The 22,039-nt window shown below is 34.8% G+C and overlaps 1 protein-coding gene across 2 annotated transcripts in view; it reads left to right on the forward strand.

Annotated features, from left to right (window-relative positions):
• The first annotated feature begins 797 nt into the window (after window positions 1-797).
• The window catches only part of USP6NL (USP6 N-terminal like), a 126,111-nt gene continuing 104,869 nt past the window's right edge, over window positions 798-22,039 (forward strand). For both annotated transcript variants that reach the window (XM_061179486.1, XM_061179496.1), the window contains exon 1: window positions 798-887. In XM_061179486.1, the coding sequence (XP_061035469.1) occupies window positions 884-887 (4 nt within the window). In that variant the 5' untranslated portion in view covers window positions 798-883. The remainder of the gene's footprint in view (window positions 888-22,039) is intronic.

Consider the following 22,039-nt stretch of genomic DNA (forward strand, 5'->3'; position numbering starts at 1 on the left):
AATTTCATATATTAGGTTTGGGGAGGCATTTGTGCATCCGTGGTTATGTTTAAATGTAGCATTAGTATTACTTTATGCCTCATTTTCTTTAATATATTATCAAGAGAGGAAGATTTATAATGGAAATCTTCTCAAAGGGTTAAGTTTGTATTTATAATAATGCAGGGTGATGCTTTATGTTATACTCAAAAGAACCAAATATAAAATTTTGTATGTAGTATTTATAAAGTGTATTTTTAAAATATGTACAGAAAGTTCCTGGGAAGGAAATATGCCCCACATGATTGGGTAGGTGTAGTGGCATTGTACTGTGAGAGAATTTTTTTCTTTCTACTTTGCTGCTGTTTCCAGCTTTTTAAAACAATGAAACCATGTTACTTTTATAGTGAGGAAAATGCCCATTATAAGGGAAAGTCTATAGCAGTAACTTTGGTAATCTTTATTTGATGGTGTATATAACTCACTTATGTGCAGTCAGAATACATTTAGCAGGTGTGATGTGCTTAATTTACCCCAAGTGGAGTGCTTTCTTCCTATGACTTATTTATGTGGGGGTGGGATGGGGAGGGACTGAAGACAAAGGTCACCTGTTAATAAGTTTCTGTGTGGTAACTCCTTTAGACATACTTTTGCTTTTGAGATAATGGCTTACTGAAAAAGGAAAATAGGAGCAGAATCATGATATTCCAAAGATTGGTAATTTTTTATATTTAAATGACATCAGGGGGTTCTTCCTTTTAGAAAACTTTAAACACTGACCTTTAGAAAATATGATTTCTTTCTCTTCGTTTTCTGACCAGGACATGTATTCCTCTGAGAAACGCTGGACAGCAGATTTGGGTGTAGTGCCTGATCGGGACCACGTACAAAGACATCTCCAGTCATGGGTAAGTGTCCTTCCTTCTGTGTATCATTTCAGCCCTCTCAGGAGCATCTGCGGTGTTGTACTTAAAGAAAAAATTTGTTACTGAGCAGATTGGAATTATGTCACTTCATCAGAGATTGGATAATCTGGTTCAGCCCGATACTGTGCACTTGCCTCTATTTAAACAAGGAGATTGATGTTTGATTTATCCTAAGAAGTTAGGTGTGGTGAGGGTATCTGTGTCATTAGTTTCTTGGCTGGTTTAGTTCTACTATCTAAACTTTTCTATTGACTAGCCATTGGAAAATGACTTTTTGGAAATATGAAGAGGGAAAAAATTGCAGTTGACCATAATTAGCAGAGGTTTTATTGTGTGAAATTTAATCATTGGGTAACATAGGTTAATATTATGTTTAAGCAAAAAAAAGAAAGAAATCTCTTTATCAATGTCTTTGATGGATCAAGGAACCAAGTCTATCCTATAGACCTATCTTTTGATATAGATTTTATCTTCTCAGTTGTGAGGGGATGGTATATGTAATATTTTCTGTCATTCCTTTCCACTTCTGTTTGTGAACAGGAGAACTGGATTTTACTATTTTGTGTTGTTTACTTTTGGAGAGTGAGGAAAGAATTAAGATTTCATCCTGACTGGGATCCTATGATAATTTTGATGTGCTTTTAGAGTACAGCTTTTTGATTATGGAAACTTTGGGATGAAGTGGGCATTTTCTTATTGGAATATAATATTAGAGAGTTTAAAATTTTTCACATATTATTTATTTTGATTATATTTACCTTAATAGGAATAGAGTCACTTTTCTCATCAGTTTGAATAATCAGGCAGTTGATAAGTGAAAATGAAGCTGTTATTGTGAAATCTTTGAGTGCTTTCTACTAAAAGTAATATTGCAAATAATGGTCTTTGGTTTTGGAGACTTTTCAGTGGGTTACTTTTTCGGTGGTGTGCTTTGAATAAACAAGGATAGTTGCCAGATTAGTTCAAATACAGACTCGGAAAGAAGCAGCTTTGGTTATTTCAGCTCCATTCATATGAAGTTTTGTGAGAATGTTTACCTATCATAGAATGCCAACTCTAGTAAAGATGGTAATATGACTTCATGAACACTAAGAGCATTTTAATTTAAAAAATGCTTACCTTTTTTGGAAATTTAACTAAATTTTGTTCTGCGTTGTAACCTTAGTGGTCTGGTAGCATCACTGTTACAGATGGCAAGTTCTTTGAGGACAAATACAGGGTGTCTTTGATTTTTGAATCTTGGTGTCTAACACGACTGCCCCCCAAAACTCAGAGCCCTGTGAGCGTGAAGGCAGAGGGAGGGATGGCTTACTAGGCAACCAAGATACGTATCAGAACCACCAACAATTTATCTATAAATTACAATGGTTATACTTCATTTGCAAGATTTTTAATTGGTTTTTTTTTATATGCACTAGTTCATTTCTCATTTCTACTCGTTTGTATTTAACATTTTTTTCGTTCTTTTGTTATTTATCTCTTCGAAGATCTCTTACATGCTTATTTTAAAGTCTTTTTCAGATCATTTGATGATTTTTGTCTTGTCTGCAGTGAGTTTATGTTGTGGTTGTTGATATTGTTGGTGTTTTCATCATGTTCTGTAATTCTGCAGGCAAGTTCTGACGGGAGTTTCTTTTTTCTTTTTCCTGTGTGTGTGTGTGCGTGTGTGTGTGTCTCTCTGTCTTTTTGTGATTTCCCCTGCTGGTCTAGCAGATTTGCCGTTGTCTCTGCCTGGCTTTGGAGTTCCCAGATCAGAATCAGGTCTGTGTTAGTGGACCAGAGCCCCGGTCCCATGGTGACGTTGGGGATATCACAGATTCAGTCACTGAGGCAGCTGGCATTAGGTCAGCCGCTTCCTAAGCTGTAGCCTGAGTGCAGTTAGCAGAAGTCTTTTTCAGTCTAGTTTCCTGTCAGGGAGAGTGCCAGCCCAGTCCCTGGTTTTGAGCCTGGCCACTGACCCTCGTAGCCCTTGTGGAGCCCTTGTTACCCCATGTGATCAACCCATAGTTAATCCCCGAGGATCAGCTGCCTGCTGCCTTTTTCTGCTTTGGGGCCCAGAGCTCAGCAGACCTCCTGGCTTCAGCGCGGCTCACACTTTGTGTTCCTGTTAGATTTCTGATCTGTGGAGATGTTTAACATGTTTGGGGGCATAGGTGTGTCCTTTTGGTCATTTGTCTTCCTATTTTATCTGTAATTTCTCTGTGTTTGTTGCGAAGAAAGGGAGCTGCAAAGCATGAACAATGCCATCGGGCGTTTAACCACTGGGATTACAGTGACGTCCCAGATCCTTACTTCACATTTAAGGTTTAAAAATAAATCAGTTTCTGCCTAGTTCCCCGGTTCCTGGAGTTGCTCCCCATCGTCCGTGACCACTTCACTCGCTGGGTGGGCCCCGTGGTGCTGCTCCTGCAGAGCATGCTGTTTGCCTCACTCTAGTAGCTGTCGTCCCCCAGTAAAATCAGCGGCCTGTTCACTCTGATCTTCATCTATTCTGTAAACTCCTTGAGGGCAAAGACTTATTCCTAGTGCTAAGTTCCTGGCACTCAATAGATGCTCAGTAAATGGTGCATGGATTTGACTGTTCTAAGTGACATCCTTACTATGTGGTAACTGTAGCTGTTCCATGTGTTATTATTCTTAGGTTGAAATTTGAGCTGCTCCCATGAAAAGAGTGTGTGCGTAGGATAAAGCATTCCAAGTAGGGGAGCACTGTGAGAAAGGCATGAAGGTTTGACCATACAAGGATGTTACTGAGTAGTTGAACATTCTGGAATATAGAGCTGGGGAGGAGATGAGATCAGGGTCCGGGTCGTGTACATTTCTGGAGGTTTGGACTTCATATTTCAGGGCTTAGGAACTATTGAGGGACTTCAGTTAGGGGAACAACTTAAGATTTTATTCTGGAAAAATTACTCTGACAAAGAGACATTTTTGTTAGACGTAAATTAAAAAGATGGGTTACAGGCAGTATTTGCTTTGCCTAGTTTTGTTCTTAGTTTTCAGCCCTTTCCTTGCTCCCTTTGAAATAAACTTTGAGTTTCTTTTTTTTTGAGTTTCTTTCTTGCCAACTTGATTTTCTCTAGTGATGGAAATCATTCTCGAGCGGAGAACTGGAACCATAGATTAGGGAGTGTTGTCATGGTCTGTGCCGTGTTGCAGTTTCTATGGGGTTGTAAGTTTTCATAAAGGTGGGAGGGAACTGAGTATATCAGAGTTCCTGTTTTTGTAAAAATTACTGGAGAAGCATGGTACAGGTTAAAAAATAGGAAGACATGTCATTAAAGATAGAATTTCCAAACCTAGATTTGGATGAGATTGATGGGTAACTAAAATTTTTTTCAGTATTTCTCTAGAGATTACAAGAAAGGTTGGATACTTGTATGTCTGGATGCGTTTAGCTCTGCAGGATTTCCTGACCCTTCCCATGTCATGAACCATGTAGGACATGTTAGTAGCTGTACAGCATGTGAGATAAACTGATGGAGATGTTTGGGGCTTGGAGGCAACCAGCTCTGACACCTCAGGCCAGGCCGAGGGATCAATTTCTCTGCACATCCTGACACACGAATTGGGATGCTCCAACTGTAAGACCTAGAGAATTTGTTAAATGCTTTACGATGTTTTTCAGCTTTTAGTCTCCATTTTTATGTATTCTGTTAAGTTCTGAGGCCGAATATTTGTCTTGTGGAATATGTGTTATATGATGCTGCTATGCTGTGCATTTCATTGTGAATTGTTAACTTTATTACAATCTGCAAAAAGCCTTTTTCAGTACTTAAATTGGTCTTAATTTTCTATAATGCATATTTAGCAATGTTTAGCATTTATCAGATTTGTTAAAGATTTTGTTTTATCAGATGGTGCCAAAGATGCAATAAAGTTGTTATATTTAAAGTCTGGCTGTAATTTAAAATGGATTTTTTAGATCTTTGATGGAGATTATAAAAGCAAGAGTAGTTTGTGTAAAGAGCAGTGCTTAACAATTTCTAGATGATTATTTTGATGGAATATGTTAAAAAAAAAAAAAAAAAGCCAAAACACCAAAACCAAAAGTGATAATTTAGGGTACTAATTATTTTTCTTTTCCCAAGTTTTAAGTTAAAAAAAATAAAGCTTATCTAATCTATTAAATTTTTTAATCTTTACTTCTGTATTTATTTCACTTTCTTTGGAAAAGTTTTGCTCTGTAAGTAATTATATGAAATGTTTCCTAAGAGAGTCTTTTTGGATGTTGACTGGGCAATCCAGGAGTGAATCTACTGTGTGGGAGAGTTTGATCCTGCCCTTTGGCCTAAATAGTGGAGTGAGTTTTTTGAGGTTACTTCGGGATATGAAATATTTCTCTTTTATCTGAGGAAAAAGTAATGGCAGCGAATAATTTGGGTTGTGGTGTATTTGTGGCTTTCTAATAAGAGTAGGAGTAAATATCATCATTTGTTGGAGCAGTAGACTTAAGAGATGATGCTGAAGTGAAGAACACTTTAACATTTGTTAGAGCAGATAATGTTACAAATAATTGAGGCGATTACTAAGTCCCTGAGTGGTGGGATAAGGATTCTTCTGAGTCTTTTATTAAATAGAAAAAATCATGCAACAAGTAAGATAGGACTTCCCCTGAGTACTGGCTACATCTTCTCTCTATAACAGTAGCCTATCTAGATGTATATCCTGTTTTATGGAATAGCTGTGTACCTCAGAAGTTGGGCAGAAGTTAAAGAAAAGAAAATTTAAGTTGAATTGCATTTTAAATACTGGCATGTCTGCATTTAATGAAATCTGGAGAGAAATCCCCTTGAAAAGGACATTAATTTCAGAAAATAGAGTTTGAGTTTTACAATTTTTTCTTGAATTCATTTTATTAGAACTGATGTACTGGTTTGAAAAATTTCATATCTCTTTAACAAAAACTTCTCTAAAAACAAAAACTTCTCTAATATTTTCTATATGAAAATATTATAGGTATGACTTTTAGTATTTCTCATTTATCAAAAGACGTATAATGGAAAACACAACTTAGTAAGTGATATTTGTTATATGGTCTACAACTAATATATCTACATATAATTAACATCAGTTTGTTCTTTTAAAATAGTGTCTGGACAGCTGTATATTATCACTTTTTGCATTTAGTCAAATAGACATTTTCTATTAAGAGAATTTGAGCCTGTCAATGTATATGATGGATATCATTGTATAGTTGTCTTCTCATTTCCCAGATATGTGAAATTGATGTTAAAAATTTCCTAGCCTCGATCTTTCTCCCTTAAAACTGATCTCAAATGATATTTTGGTGTTACATTTTTTTTTCTTTTTTGGAGATAGACAAATGATTATGTAATAATTCTTTCTAGCCTCTCTTTAAAGCCTTGGGTTGAAAGGATGAAGAATATAGCGAGAATGTCTTCCCAGTTTCCCTTACCCCAGTCTCCCAATCCCACTTTCCAGCATTGAGCCATAGTTATTTTTTTTAAAAAAAGGAAATGTTGTATAGGTTTCTATCATGATTGTGGTCCAGAAGTTAGGAGGCCAAATGGAACTGAAAACTTCTTATATGAGTTATCTCTTATTTAGCTTCAAAGATGGTGGTCATTGTATAGGCAGATGGTAGTGGAGTGCTATTTTCCCCCCTAAATTCAGAAGCTGACTTCTGCTGGCATTACCTAGGTACCCCTGGAATTCCAACAGTTTTCTTTCTGCTTACACGTTTGGAGCATTCAGGTGTTAAACTTTAAACAGTGGGATGTAAAAAGATTATGGTCAGACACTAACATACACTCATATACATCTTATATTAAATTGTGGGGCATTTGGAATTGCAATGTCTTTTTAAAAGTACAGTTGCCTGTTTCAGATTCTAGAAGAATGGAACAGAACTGGAATTTATTGGATGCACTGGTAAAAGTTTTCGACACTATATAGTAAAGTACTGTGATCTCCTCACTGGTTAACCTTGTTATATTCTAATAAGTGCAAAGTAAGGCAAAATATGTTTGCTTGACTATAACTTAAAAGAAATTTGAAAAGCAAACATGTATTAAGATTTTATGTAAACCTACAATGGTTGGTTTTTTGTATTTTCCTTAGGTAATAACTTTCTGTTCTTTCCTTTTGTGATATGTAGATATAGATCAAGTAAGTGTATGTACCAGGAAAGGAGGAACTAGGTATTACCAGTGTTGGAAGAATATTACAAACTTATTTCCTTGTGATAATTATGGCACAACAGAATTTGAATTTGATTTTTCAACCTGCTTGAATTTATTGTTTTAACTGCAATAATACAAGGTTATATGATTGATTCAGACTGTTAGAATATGATTGCCAAGATATATTAATATTTCATTGGCATGCTTTATTATAAAAAATGTTGTTTCTGGTGGTAGAAGTAACCTAGAAGCTATATGAAAGGGGGTTTCCTTACTGCTAACTAAAGAGAAAGCTTCTTTGTACTCTCTTTTGGGTTAGGAAAGATCCTCCTCTGTTGCCATGAAGAATGCACATGGTCTTGGTCCACATTACCACACATGGAGGCAATAGGGCCATTGTGATTAAAAAAAAAAAAAAAAAAAAATCAGCCTTAGACCTTTCATGGAACTTTGTACCTATATGTACCGGGAACTTTGCCCAGGACTGGAGAAAAACCCCGCCCCAACTTTTTAGGTACCCAAACTGACTTTGTTAAAAGGAAGTTGGATCTCAAATGATTACTTAGTAGAAGTAACTCTCCACTTAAGAAAGGTATACTTAAAAATGTTGACTTGTGTTTTAAAAGTGGAGTCATTATTCTCTTTTCCCCTAAAATGTGATGTAAAAAATTTTTAGCTATCAGGTTTTAGTCTAACCTAAACGCTATACTTTCCTAGCTCAGCGCTGAGCTGCATTCTGATGGACAATAATAACTTCTAGGTCTGCAGAATTTTCCGTCTTAAGTTATTTTTTTCTGTTTAGTGCATCTCTGTTCTCAGCAGGTGAAATTCTACCTCTGATATCGTGAAATTCTATCCTTCCCACCCAGTCCAACTTTATTTTTTCCATGGGATCAATTCTTTATTTTATTTTAAAATATCTGAATGTGTATTTTAAAAATACACATTATTTATTTTGGAACCATTTGAGAATAGGTTGCATATATCGTGTATTTCGGTGTGTAGTTCTGAAGAATAAGGATACTCTCTTACATGACTGCAGTAAAACTATCAAAAAGATAAATTATGTTTATCTGGTCTACAATCCTTATTTCATTGCTGACAGTTTCCCCAATAATGTCCTTTATGACAATTCTGTCCCTCCAGTGCCGGGTCCAGCTGAGTATCATTCACGCCTTGCGTTTAGTGTGAGGTCTCTTTAGTCTCCTCTAATCTGGAAGGTTCCTCAGATGTTCTTTATCTCACATGATGTGGTGTTTTAGAAGAATACAGACCAAATCTTTCACAGAGTGTCCCTCAGGTTAGGACTGTCTGAGGCTCCTCTCCCGGGATCCGTCCTGGCATGTGTGACTGGTCTGGGGGCATTCCTTCAGGAAGCCTGTCTGGAAGGGACAGGAGGACTGCGTGGTGATCTCTCTATTTCCTTCCCATTTGGTTCTTTCACAGAAAAATTTCCCATTTCTTCTTTAATTGAAATAGGATTCAAATCTCTTATATAGGAACAGGATTTATTATTCTGCTTTACTAGTTTCTGTTTTGCTTTTATTGCAAAGGCTTGAGAAAAATGGCAATGAAATATTTTCTAGAATGTGAGATGACCTTGAAAGGAGACATTTGGCTTTTATCAAGAGAAATTCCTTTCCGTATGATTCCTGTTCTGAATTACATTGACGAAAATCTCAAGATGCTCTTGAATAAGTACTATGAAGGTGTAAGGTATAGCACTATTGAATTTAGTTTTTTTCTTAATAACAATAAAGCAGCTGCAGCTCTTCATATATAAATTGAATTTGCTTCACTAAAGATTAGCCCTTCCCATAACCTGGTGCTTCTTTGCCTTTGTCCTAATAAATTTTCTTTAGCTAAAAATAGAATAGATGAACATATTAAGACTCTTGATTCTCATTGGGTTTTTATGGGTTAGATTTATGGGTTATATTAAATTTAATGTGAAATGTCAGGATACTTACCATCTATAGTTATAATTCTTAAAAGTTTAATAATTGAAAGGTATATGGGAAGCTAGAAAATTGACAGAATATTGCAAAGTATAAGAGATTCAAAACTTGTTTTTAGACAACATTGAGACAGGTGATGCTATAAATTAATTTCTTAAAATGTTTTAAGAGTTGTGGTGTTTGAGTCTGATTTTAAAACAAATTTTAAGGAAGAGAATATATGATTTAGAATAAATATTAATAATGTTTTCTTTTTAGTACTAACAGATATTTAGTGAGCACCTCCCCGTGCACTGCTGCTGTGTTGATCTTTGGGGATATAGACAAGGACAAGACTAACATGGCCCTGGGCCTCATGGAGCACAGAACTAGTGGGGAAGACAGATACCGCAGCGCTGTTAATGCGAAAAGGGAAGCTGGTGTCTGCAGGAGCCAGGGAACCTCCTTCTGGGAGGGCAGGAAGACTACCCTTAGGAAATCATATTCCAGATGAGGCCTGGCTAAGTGAAGAGGAAGGGGGAGAGGGTTCTAAACAGAAGGAACATGTGTGAAGATCTGGAGTTAAGAGGTTGAGATTAAGATTAAGAAATTAAGGAAAATTTAACATTGGTAGAAGTAGGTGTTTGGAGGGGATTAAGTTGGTAACTTTAGATAAACACCCTACTGTTGCCTCCATTTTATACTTAATTTTACCTAATCTCATCTAAACTAATCTGTTCTCTTCATTTTCTCTAATCCCCTTTTGTTGTTGTTGTTTTAAAGTATAACCGTAACATTAAAATAAATACATTTGGGAATGGGGGGGAAAAGTCATTGGTAACCCCACTCGTTTGCTTTCTTGCATATGGTCCTCTGGTATTGTCCAGATAGTATATATTTGGATATAATTGGGTTCTTGGTGTATATGCAATTTTATATTTGGATTTCTAACATTGAATTGTGTTTAGAGAGTTATCATATTTCCATAATTGTTTTTTATACTTAGAATTCATAATTATATTCCTTAAAGGTAATGATGCATAGTAACTTATTTAACTACTTCCCTATTTTTTTTTTTGTTATTTATGATGGTTCAGTTTTTTAAAAATGTTTGCAAAATGAATATCATTGATGACTTTGCCTTCTTTCTTAAAAAAAAAACAACTATAATTCTTTAGGCTAGATTTATAGTATGGAAATGTTTTTGTAGATTTGTAGTATTGAAATGTTCTTCCTGTCTTTCTTAAAGGACTACATCAATTTACAGTGACTCTGGTAATTGGTGTACAAGGATATCAGTTTCACCATGACTAGCTCAGTAGGCTCAAAATGACATTATACTGTTGCTTTCAGTTGCATATTTGATTTTTAGACAGGAAAACTTTCTAAAAAATTTGTGGTAAATATCCATAATGTAAAATTTGCCATCTTAACCACTTTTAAGTGTACAGTTCAGTAGCATTAAGTATATTCACATTGTTGTGCAGCCAATCTCCGGAACTCTTTTTACCTTGCAAAACTGAAACTCCGTACTCATTAAACAACTTCATATTCCCCTCCCCACATCCTTTGGCAACCACCATTCTACTTTCTGTCTCTGTGAATATGACTACTCTGGGTACCTCATGTAAGGGGGAGCATATAGTATTTGTCTTTTTGTGACTGGCTTATTTCATTTAGCATAATGTCCTCAAAGTTCAGACATGTTGTAGCATATATCAGAATTTCCTTACCTTTTAAGGCTGAATAATATTCTACTATATGGATTACATTTTGTTTATTCATTCATCTGTTGATGGACACTTGGTTTGCATCCACCTTTTGGCTATTGTGAATAATGCTGCTATGAACCTAGGTGTGCAAATATCTCTTTGAGATCCTGCTTTCTATTCTTTTGAGTATATACTCAGAAATGGAACTGCTGGATCATATGGCAATTCTATGTTTAATTTTTTGAGGAACTGCCATACTGCTTTTCACAGTGGCGACGCCATTTTGCATTGTACTAGAGTTCCAATTTCTCCACATCCTTGCCAACACTTGTTATTTTCTATTTTTGGATAGCAGCCATCCTAATGGGTGTTCAGGAGGTATAGCATTGTTAGGATATCTTTTTTCATGTGCTCACTATTTACATTTTCTGTTGCGTCATATCCTTCTAAAATAATCTTTTCTTCCAAAATGCTTATTGAAAAATCACAGATTTTTAACCTTGGATGATGCTTTTTTGTCTCTCCAAAAAAAAAAATTTATTATGAAACAATATAGTTTTTATATGTTTATTGGAACATGGGTAATTTTGTGATGGTCAGAGGAGAGAGAATGCACAGTATACAGAAAGAGCAGAGGTGGAAAAAGGTTTCAGAAAGGGAGGAAGAGCAGAGAATGATAGGTGCTATGGAGCAGTTTTGCTCAATGTATTGTTCTGTCAAGGACTCTCTTAATGGTCTTCCTTCCCTGTTGTGGTTAATGTGTTATGGTGATTACAGATTTTATATTGAGGAAACGCTGGAAAGATCTTTCTGAATGTTGAAGAGACTGCTGTGTTTATGTATACAAGCACTTTTATGAACTCTATAGAAATCCCTATGTCTTTATGTTTGATGTGTATATATATATCTCCCCACATAGGACTATTTGATCTTAAATGTGATGTTATAATGAATTATGATTTATTCCAAATTGAGTTATGATTTATTTTAAGAGATAAACATATACTTAAATGATTTTTAATATGTGTTTTTTAATGGTAATGAATTTTTTAAAACTATGTTATTTCGTAGCTTTGTTAGAATCTGGAGTAGGTCAGATTGCCTGGATACTGTATTTTCTTTGAATTCTTGATTTTGAAAATAAAGTCATATTTAAATTTCCTTATTATGACTAGAAAGTCTCTTTTCCTTCCATATCTGTGCATTCATCTGCATGTAGCTTGGGAAAGTCAAAAGAGAGGTCATTTCTGCACAAAGGAAAGCTTACTTTAAAAATTAAAAATGTGGTAATTCAGAAATTGGAATATGTTCAGTTATAATGTACTATGTATGGCCTTTAGTTCACACCATTTTTCCACTTAAGGGCACATGCTCCAGTCATCCAGTGCTTACTCGCAGTAGTCATCTCAGTTGTAATTCAGTAATGAATTGTGTAATTATGTGTTTAATGCCAGTTTCTCTTGGAAGAATGAAAGGAGGTTGATCACACCCCTGTAATAACCAGCAACTGGCATTGTATCTACTAGGTACCTGCTAGGTATTGTACATACATACTAGATGCGTAATATATGTTGTATGGATGAACAAGATTTTATTGCCTTTAACATGCATTTACGGTGTACAGTCAGTACATTAAGAATTTGTGAAGATGTATTGGGATAACATGTTTGTATTTCCCTTGCTTGTAAAGCGTATTTTGTACATATTTATGACAGTTTCCACTGAGCTACACAGTTGAGCAGTTTCTTGGTTGCTTTTTATAAGTAAAATGAATTGCCCTTTGGTAAAATATTTTTAAAAACTGGTTTTGAAAGAATTGCTGACTTTATTACATTAATACAGATACTTTGTTCATAAACAGTTACTGTATCTAATATACTTGGAGATTATGTAAAAGAAGGATAATATTAACATCCATAAACACATATTCTGTGGCTCTTTCCACATCCTGCAATTTCAGGACATTTACCTTCATATCTTCTTTGTTTTGTTTTACTTTTTTTCTATGAAAATCTGTGAAGATAGTTGATGAGCTTTTGATAATGTTAATTTTTAAATACCCAGTGTGAATTATTAGGAACACTATTTGGACAGAAAACGGTATAGATTTTTAGGTATAGAAAAAATGTAAAACTTTCATTTTTTATAAACAATATATGTTGTATTTTCTATTGATGAGTTTGTAGAGATTGATTTTCAAAATTCTAGAACAAAGTGATTATATTTCAGCCTTACAATTAAAGTAGAATGACAAAGAAGTGAAGTATATTAACTGGTTTATTAACCCAAGAGGAAACCAGTTGGAAGTGGTTTATAGCTTAATATTCAATGGTGTTTTTCTATCTGCAGGCCGACTGACATCTTGAATATTTTCAGATTATTTTTGTCACAAGAAGTGTGGCCTCTCACATTTTTTTCTTCTCATTTATCTACATGTTCTGAAAAAAGAATGACAGTAGTTTAATTCTGAAATATATTTCCAGGAAAACCAAAGAAGTTTTCTGAAAATTGGGTAGAAAAAATCTGAATCATTGCCAAGAATGAAAAGATGCTGGGTTGTTATTCATTTGATCAAAAAATTTTGTGGACAGAGCACAGTGCAAATATCCTGGTCTGTGTTTATTTTATGAAAGAGATGATGAAATATTCAGAAGTGTGAAAACACAATTCCAAAAGAGTATGCATACTGTTATCTCATTTTTGTAAAATCAGCAAGCAAAAAGTACATGAAAAGTCTAAAAGGTTGTTGGTAGTGCTTATCTCTGTATAATGGGCCTAAGAGAGATTTTTATTTTCTTTTGGCTTATTTTTAGATATTTTTTTTTCTACAGTGAACATGCATTCTTTTTGTAAAGAGAAAACTATTAAAGATGTAAACTGAAAAAAAGAAGCAAGCAGAAACCTTGTTAAATTAATTTGCAGTTCTTTAAGATTCTAAGGAGTTGGTTTGAAGTATCTATAACACTATTTTTATGGATAGTAATATAATTCTGCTTCAGAATATATGGATTCTCTTGTACTTCTTTTCACTTAGGGCCAAGAAAGATGCTCCAGTGAACTTGTTCATGGTTTTCTTAAGTGAATGAGGGAAAGAATACAAATGAGATCAAATTCAATCTTGTTCTTTCTCTCTTCCTGTTTCTTTTCTTTTCTTTTTTTTTTTTTTTTGGTGAGCGAGGAATGGTGGGAAAAGATTTCTTTCCTCTGCTGAGCTGTTTTTTCTTTATATAATTTGTCATACAGTTCCTGTTCTTGATCCCTTTTCATCTGAAAGAACTTGATTTTTGCCTTATATTCTCCTTTGGAGAAAGGAAAATGGCACAAATTGAAATATCCAAATAGGAGTAGAGAGTGCTGTATTTCCAGCCTGCTGCATTTCTCTCTTTGTCATGTCTTTCTCGTTCTCTCACGAGTTTTCTGCCTTGTGTCTGCTCTGGGAATGCTGGATTTGGAAGTGATGGGAAGGAAAAGTAAATCAGCGGTTTTGGGGCTTAGCCAAAAGTTAGTGGTTTTGGGGGTGGCTATGTATAACAAAAATACAAATGTAGGAAACAAGGTTGAGGTAAGAATTTTTCTGTTAAAAGAAGTAGCTCACAACTGTTTGCAGGCAGCCCATTGCAAGGGCAACTATAATAATATTCCTTGTCCTCCAGGCCACATGGATCTCTCATGTATGTAGGCAATTAGGATTTTTGTTTTAAGCACGCTCTCTCTTGTTAAACTCTGTACTCTTTGGATTTATCTTTGTATTAAAGTGTGAAGAGTGGGATGTAGATTAAATATATATTGAATATAGATTTCCTTTGTAATTTTTTATAAAGACTATTATTTTCAGAACAGTTTTAGGTTTACAGAAAAATTGAGTGGAAAGTACCAAGAGTTCCCTCATACCCCTGTTACTAACATCTTACACCAGTGTGGTACATTTACTGCAATTGATGAGCCAATATTGAAGCATTATTGTTAACTAAAGTCCATAGTTTACATTAGGGTTCACTCATTGAGTCATATGTTCTATGAGTTTTGACAAATGTATAATGACATGTATCTGTCATTACGATACCATACAGAGTAGTTTTCACTGCCCTAAAAATCCACATATTCATTCTTCTCTCCTTCTTCCCAAATTCCTGACAACTACTGATCATTTTATTGTCTCCATAGTTTTGCCTTTTCCAGAATGTCATGTGGTTGGAATCATATACTATGCAGCTTATTTCAGATTGACTTCTTTCACTTAGCAATATGCATTTAAGATTCCTCCATGTATTTTTGTGTTTGATAGCTCATTTCCTTTTATTGCTGAATAATATTCCATTGCCTGGATGTAGCACAGTTTGTTTATCCAGAATTCACCTACTGAAGAACGTCTTGGTTGCTTCTAAGTTTTGGCAATTATAAATATAAAGGTTTTTGTGTGGACATAAGTTTTCAACTCATTTGGGTAAATACCAGGGAGCACAATTGGTAGATCATATTAGTATATTATATTAGTATATTTAGTTTTGTAAGAAACCAGCAAATTGTGTTCCAAAGTGGCTGCACCATTTTGCATTCCCGTCAGCAATAGATGAGAGTTCCTGTTGCTGCACATCCTTGCCAGCACTTGATGTTGCCAGTGTATTGGATTTTAGCCATTCAGGGAGATGTGCAGTGGTATCTGATTGTCTTAGTTTGAAATTCCCTAATGACATAGGATGTTGAGCCTCTGTTCGTATACTTATTTGTTTTCTATATATATCTTTTTTGGTGACATGATATAGATTTTTTAAAAACCAAAATGTAATTCCCTTTAAAAAAAAAGTACTGATAGTATAATGTGTTCTGTGTAGAAAAGTATAGCAAAAGGAGACAGTAAATATTTATAATGCCACCATTCAGAGGAAAAATCATTGGTAACATTTTGATAGTTTCCTTCATACACCCATCTCTCTCTTTCCCCTCATGTATGTATAAATAAATGGCAATAGGGCATTCATTAACATTTTGTACTTTTCATGTTTACTTATCCACATATAGTTAGCTTTTCCTGTGTCATTCTTCTAGAATAGTGGTTCTTAACCTTGGCTGAATGTTAGGATCATTTGGGGGAGCTTTTAAAATTTATGGTGTTCAGGCTGCACCCTACGACAGTGAAGTCAAAATCTCTGTGGATGGACCCAGGCATCATACTTTAAAATATTTCCCAGGTAATTTCAGTGTGTATTGAAGATTGAGAACCACTGGTCTAGAATGTAATAGAATTATTTTTTAGAAAAAATATAATTCCCCAAACATCACATAAAATATGATGCCCTTTTTATAAAGTTCAGAACAACCAAACAGCAACACAAGGATTGTGTGTGTGTGTGTGTGTGTGTGTGTGTTTAATAGCATATAGATAGACACAAAGGAAGTCAGTGGAATGATAACTACTGGATTCAGGATGATTCTTACTTTGGGGTGAAAGCAGGGGGCTGAGTTGGTGTTTGGGGGCACCATAGGTTAAATGTAGATTATTGTTAACGTCCTAGTTTTTGTCTGGGTGGTTGCTTTGTGGCGTTTATTAAATTATTGAAAATGATTAAATAATTAAGTGGATAAGTAAAACTGGGCCATGCATGGACCAATGATAAGAGCTAAGGACAATGATTAAAGCAATTCTTTGTGCTGGAGGCCCAATGAAGAAAAATATTAAGTAGATGAAAACTGTTACATCCCTCTTGTAAGTGTATACAGTAGGGTTTAAATATCACAGTGGTTTGATACCCAGTGTCATCCATCTAAAAAAAGGAACAGGCTATTCCTTAGTAGCTAGAGATTTTACATACTTTCCTTTTTTTCTGAAATTATACATTCATTCCACTTTCCTCCCAGAGTTTTATCCTAATGCAGTTGGTCAAAAACAACAAACATGTGATAAATTTTGATATTCACTATAAACAAATACTTTATTAGAAACTCATGTATCTTAATCAGTTGAATGGGCTGATGTTACTTCTTGTGCCTTGATCAAAGGAACTGCTGAATTTTCTGTGTCCCCCACCTGCCGTGTTTTTACCCTTTGGAGCTCTGCACCATAGTAAAATGGGTGAGGGTTGACCTTTTTCTCGTAAAATGGGAGAAAGGCGATTGTGTAAAGGGGTAGGAGTGGAGGACCACTGCTTCAGGCATCTCCTCCAGCAGATCGGTTTTAGTGGCAAAATTAATTATTTTAAGCCTGACCATGCCAGAGTAAGCCCAAACTTGCCTTACAGGAGGGTTCAGAATGATCTCTGGGGTGAAGGAAGCAAGTGTGAGAATGCATGTGCAAGTTAGGTAAATGTGTACATACATACACAGAGTTAACTGAAACACAGCCTATATACAAATGTGTAATTCTTCTTATATTATTTATCTCCTCATCATTTTAAATTACTGTTTTGTATGATTTAAACATATATAAATATGAACACATACATATCTTTTTTAAACAAAAAAATAATGCATATATTGGGATACGTAGTCAGAATTTAACTTATTTTGAAATAGTTTCAGACTTAGGAAAATGTTGCAAGAGTAACATAAACAATTCTCATCTTCTCTTACCTGGATTTCCCAAATGTTAACATTTTACCACATTTGCTTTCTCATTCTAATAAATATTATTTTTGCCCCAGCAGAGAGTAAATTAATGTATTGATATTTACCCTTAAGTACTTCAGGGTGTATTTCCTAACATCCAGGATATTCTGTTACATAACTGCCATGGAATGGTCATAGTCAGGAAATTAATATTGATGATCTATAGATTGTATTCAAATTTTGCCAGTTGTCTCAAAATGTCATATATTTTCCTTTATCCCTTTCTGGTCCAGTATCTAATCCGGAATCGTGTGTTCCATTTAGTAATCCCGACTCTTTACTCTCCTCTAATCTGTAACTGTTCCTCAGTCTGTCTTTGTCTTTCGTGATCTTGACATTTTAGAGTACAGCTCAGTTCCATATATTAGAATATATGCTCAGATATTTTTACCGATGTAATGTGTGATAAAAACATGAGAAGCAAATGAGAGAAACAAGAAAAAACTATTGGTAGGTTAGCAGAAGTTAAGGGCTAACAGTGGTGAACCAGTGTGTTCAAACTGATCATTATATGATTTTCATTTTCAAAACCAATACTGATATCAGTGAGACTAGGGAGTTATGATAATTGAAATTTATGGAAACATGAATACAGATATTCCTCTCTTCACTGATCAGATATGGAAGATAGAGTTGACTGAGAGGATGGTGTCCTGTATATCCCCTTCCTTGCATGGAAAGAGAAAAATTATGAGAGAAAGCAAAGCTACCAGAAAGTACTCTTCACAAACATCATTTCTTTCCCAGAAAAGTGGAAGTAATTTCTCAGGAGCTGGACATGCAAAGAACTGGAAAATAAAGCCAGTAGATACTTAATACCTGTTTCATGTTCAGAACTGCCCTAGGAAATGGGGCAAGGGCTAGAAAGAATTCGGGGAACTTGATTTGAAGGGTTTGACTTAAATGTTGATTTGTCTATTTCAGGTCTTCAAAGGGATTCATTGAAAAACACAGTTTTGATTTGAGGTTTAAAACTTGGTCTTTGACCCATCTGAACTCTTGATTTGGTTTGCAAGTACAAACAAGCTCTTTAAAGATAATAGGTAGTTAGGATAATTGCTGTGTTTTGTCTTCCATTTGCAAATATTTTCTCACCATCATGGATTTGTAGCACTTATGTCTTCAATTAACACCCATATGGAGAGTACATTATGGGTGGATATATATGCACATGTTATAGCACCTCTTCTTTGAAGAGCTGACAACTTTACCCTGAATTTCAAAACTGTACATTTTTACCGAAGAGACTTGGTGTCATAGAAGGCAGAAGCCTTTGGGTTTTGGATCCTGTGTTTTACTTCCAACCATAGTTGATTCACCGTGTACCTCAGTTGTCCAATTGAAAAATGGGAAAATAACAAGCAAGCCTTTAACTGTGTGGAGGCAAAGGAACTGCCTTTGATTTGCTCTGGGATCTATTATTTTATGATACATTAAGAATATCAGTAAATGGGAAGGGAAGGAAAGAAAACTAGGAAAGTCAGCAGTACAGTAAGAGGAACAATTTGCTGGTGAAGAATCACTTTAGTAAATGTAACATTTGACAACGTGAACCTGAAGCTCATTTTTCTCTTTTAATTAACTCTGTAGGTTTACTTTGAAAAGGGCTGCTATGTGCTAAATAGAACACATGATGAAAGTATTAAATATTAATTGAGCATGGTTGCAGCTTGGCTGTTAAAAATCATATGGTTATACTTGATATGAAATTCTCTGGCCCACGCCTCTGACAGTGAGACCAATGCATTTACAGCCCTTCTGGGGATTTCCAGTGTGCGGCAGGACCGAGACCTCTCTTCAGGGGCTAGAACCTCAGGGGCATGTGTGAGGAGGAGGGCAGGGAATCCTTAGGATATTTTTTGAGATACCATTTCTTCTGTGCAGATCTGGGAGCTTTGAGTTAGCAAGATAAAGTTGTATTTTTATCCACATTTTATTTTCTGTATTTCAAATATGAGATTTTTGAGAAATTGGAAAGAAGTATCAGGGCTTTGACAGTGCAGGGTATTTTGGTTGACTGCTTCTGAGTGTTTTTAAAAACTTGCACACAGCATCTGCAATCCACTATATGAGAATTTATAGCATAGCACTTTATTTTTCCTGTCGTGACTTTTGTCAGAAAATGTTTTCGCTGTGCTTAGTGCTTTAACAGACGATTACTCATATTTTGTTTTGCTTTGTTTATAACTTGTTAATGCTCTGCAAAGTCATACATTTTGGACTTTGAGGACGGTGGTTTTCACGTGTGCAAAAATCACTTTGAATCCATCATTTCAAGAAGATGCAGCCCATCCTTTTGTTGTTTCTTATTAACTGCTTCAGAGCCTTCAGGGAGAGCTAAGCAGAGCATGTACTTCTCTGGAGTTGAACTGTGCTTGTGCCTGAGCTTCCTGAAAGCAGAGATGCAGTGAGCTCGCGGTGATGAAACCTGTTGGATTCCTGGAGGAAGCAGCTGGAGCCTTTGGCTTGTTAACTAGCAATGATTCAAGTCTTGCAGATTGTAAAGGAGCTGGTGACACCATCCAGGCAAAAAGCAGCCAGAGTGAAGGAAGGTAGGAACAGCATCAGGATGAACAATCAGAGCACTTTAAGGCACTTAGAGATTTTTACGAATATCGACCTAAAGAGCAGCTATAAAAAAGGAGTTTGAGTTATCCTGTGTGTTTTTGCTCTTCTGATATATTACGGTATCTGAGGAGGATCAGGTAATGACATAATTGTGAACATGCCTCATTATTACTGTTTTTAAACACAAATTAGAAGCATTCCATTTTATTTCAAGGTACGAAGAGTGAGGAGAGGTTATGACATATCTGCTGCGGCAGTACTTTTCATGCTGTAAGGATCCTCTCGCATTATTTATTTTGGAGGTAGAAGAATAATTTATATAATCCTCTTCTCTTTTAACTTGAAAATATAAATGTTCATGGCAGAAATCAGAAGAGAACAAGCTAGGATTCTGCCTATAGTAGAGCAGAAGAATTAGATGGTTCTTATTTATGTGAATAAGTGATAAATAATAGTAATAAATATGAATTTAGCCGGAGAAGGGTAGATTTTATTGCCTTTTTCAGTGAATAATTGCTTTTTTCTGTCCATGATATATGCTTAATCAGCACTGTTTATATTTAAAATAGTCCTATATTTATAGCCTGTGACAGTTTGGGATATGCTGGAATACATTTTCAAAATCTTTTCAATTGCATGCCTGACTTACAGATCTTAAAACGAACTAATGCAGACACATCTTTGAAGAAATACTTGTATATTTTCTTTTTAAAAGAAAGATTTACTATTTCTTTTTGAAATAGTAAATCTCCAAAATAACAGTTAGGAATTAATTTAAGAAATGTAGGCCATCAGCTAAGTTTATAATACTGGCAATTTCAGTAATTTAATCTAGGGTTTAAAATCAGTCAGTTGATAAATTTATATACCAGCCTTTTCATATGAAAGATATAGCATTCTGTCTTTATATGATTAGCGTAAGCATACCTCAGATGATATAAAATATAGAGTACTTTGGATTTTTTTAAAAACTTGATATGATCTGTGTTTAAAGTGAAGCTTATGAGATTCCTCAAGTTCTATGTAAAATGATTTAGGGTAATGGTATTAAATAATATTGTAACATGTATACGGAATATTACAGCTGAAAGAAACCTTAGAAATCTTCTTGTCTGTTCTGATTTTATGGAAGAACATGGTATTTAAATGGACAAAAATGCATCTCACAAAGCAAAGAAAATATTGTCATTTACCTTTGAAAATGTGTTAGTCTTATTTAGGATATTTTACAATTATTTACCTCCTGTTTTCTTCTTCACTTTCTTCTGAAACAAAAGATTGTTTCTATCTCTGAATAGCAGGATTCTAACAATTAGGCATTTTTTTAAAAGCTTTTCGCTTTTACTATTTCAAGAGAATATAAATCAGTTAATTTAATCCCAATCTGTTTGAAAATGTCAGATTCATACAGTTTGACCTTTACAGACAGTCAATTTTTTTTTTTATTGGAATGTTTCTTCTAGTTTATATGTTTTCAGTCATAATCATAGTTACTTGGAATATACCTGGGGAAAGAATAATAATATTCTTCTTGCCTTTCATAATGCTTACACACACACGTAAATAATGTAATCATATTGACAGGAAATGCCATATGAATATAGGAAAAATAGTACTAAAAGATACTAACGTAGTAGAATGGTTTTTGCTCTTAGATTTTTTCCCCCTATATTTCAGACAGAATTTTCCATGACCAGGGAAAACAGAGGCAGCTTATACATAGACATTTTTCTTAGAAGCTTGTTTTTTTCAAACCCATTCTCATGGTGTTTTGAATCATTTAGCAAACATATTTACTATTAGTTTTGTCTTTTTGCAAAGTAATGTTATATTTTACCAATTTTTAACATTGATAAACAGCTTGAGAAAGGTAAAGTCCTACAGATAAGTATAAAACAATGGCCCATAGGAAGAGAGTTTTTAACTCAATTATTTAAAATATAGTATGAATTTGGATGGCTGCAGAGAGAGCAACATTTCAAAGTATTGTATTCACATTAGTGTTAGTAAATAGTATGGAAAAATTGATTTGTGAGGGGAAGTATCAAAATTGAGGATGAAATAATTATGATAAATGGTTTGAGAAGTTTTCATCAATTAGTTTTCCTTGGTATGAGATAGTAAACAAACTTAATATATTTTAAGTAAGATCCAAGGGTATAGCTAAG

Source organism: Eubalaena glacialis, chromosome 2, assembly GCF_028564815.1.
Source record: "Eubalaena glacialis isolate mEubGla1 chromosome 2, mEubGla1.1.hap2.+ XY, whole genome shotgun sequence".
Classification (NCBI taxonomy): domain Eukaryota; kingdom Metazoa; phylum Chordata; class Mammalia; order Artiodactyla; family Balaenidae; genus Eubalaena; species Eubalaena glacialis.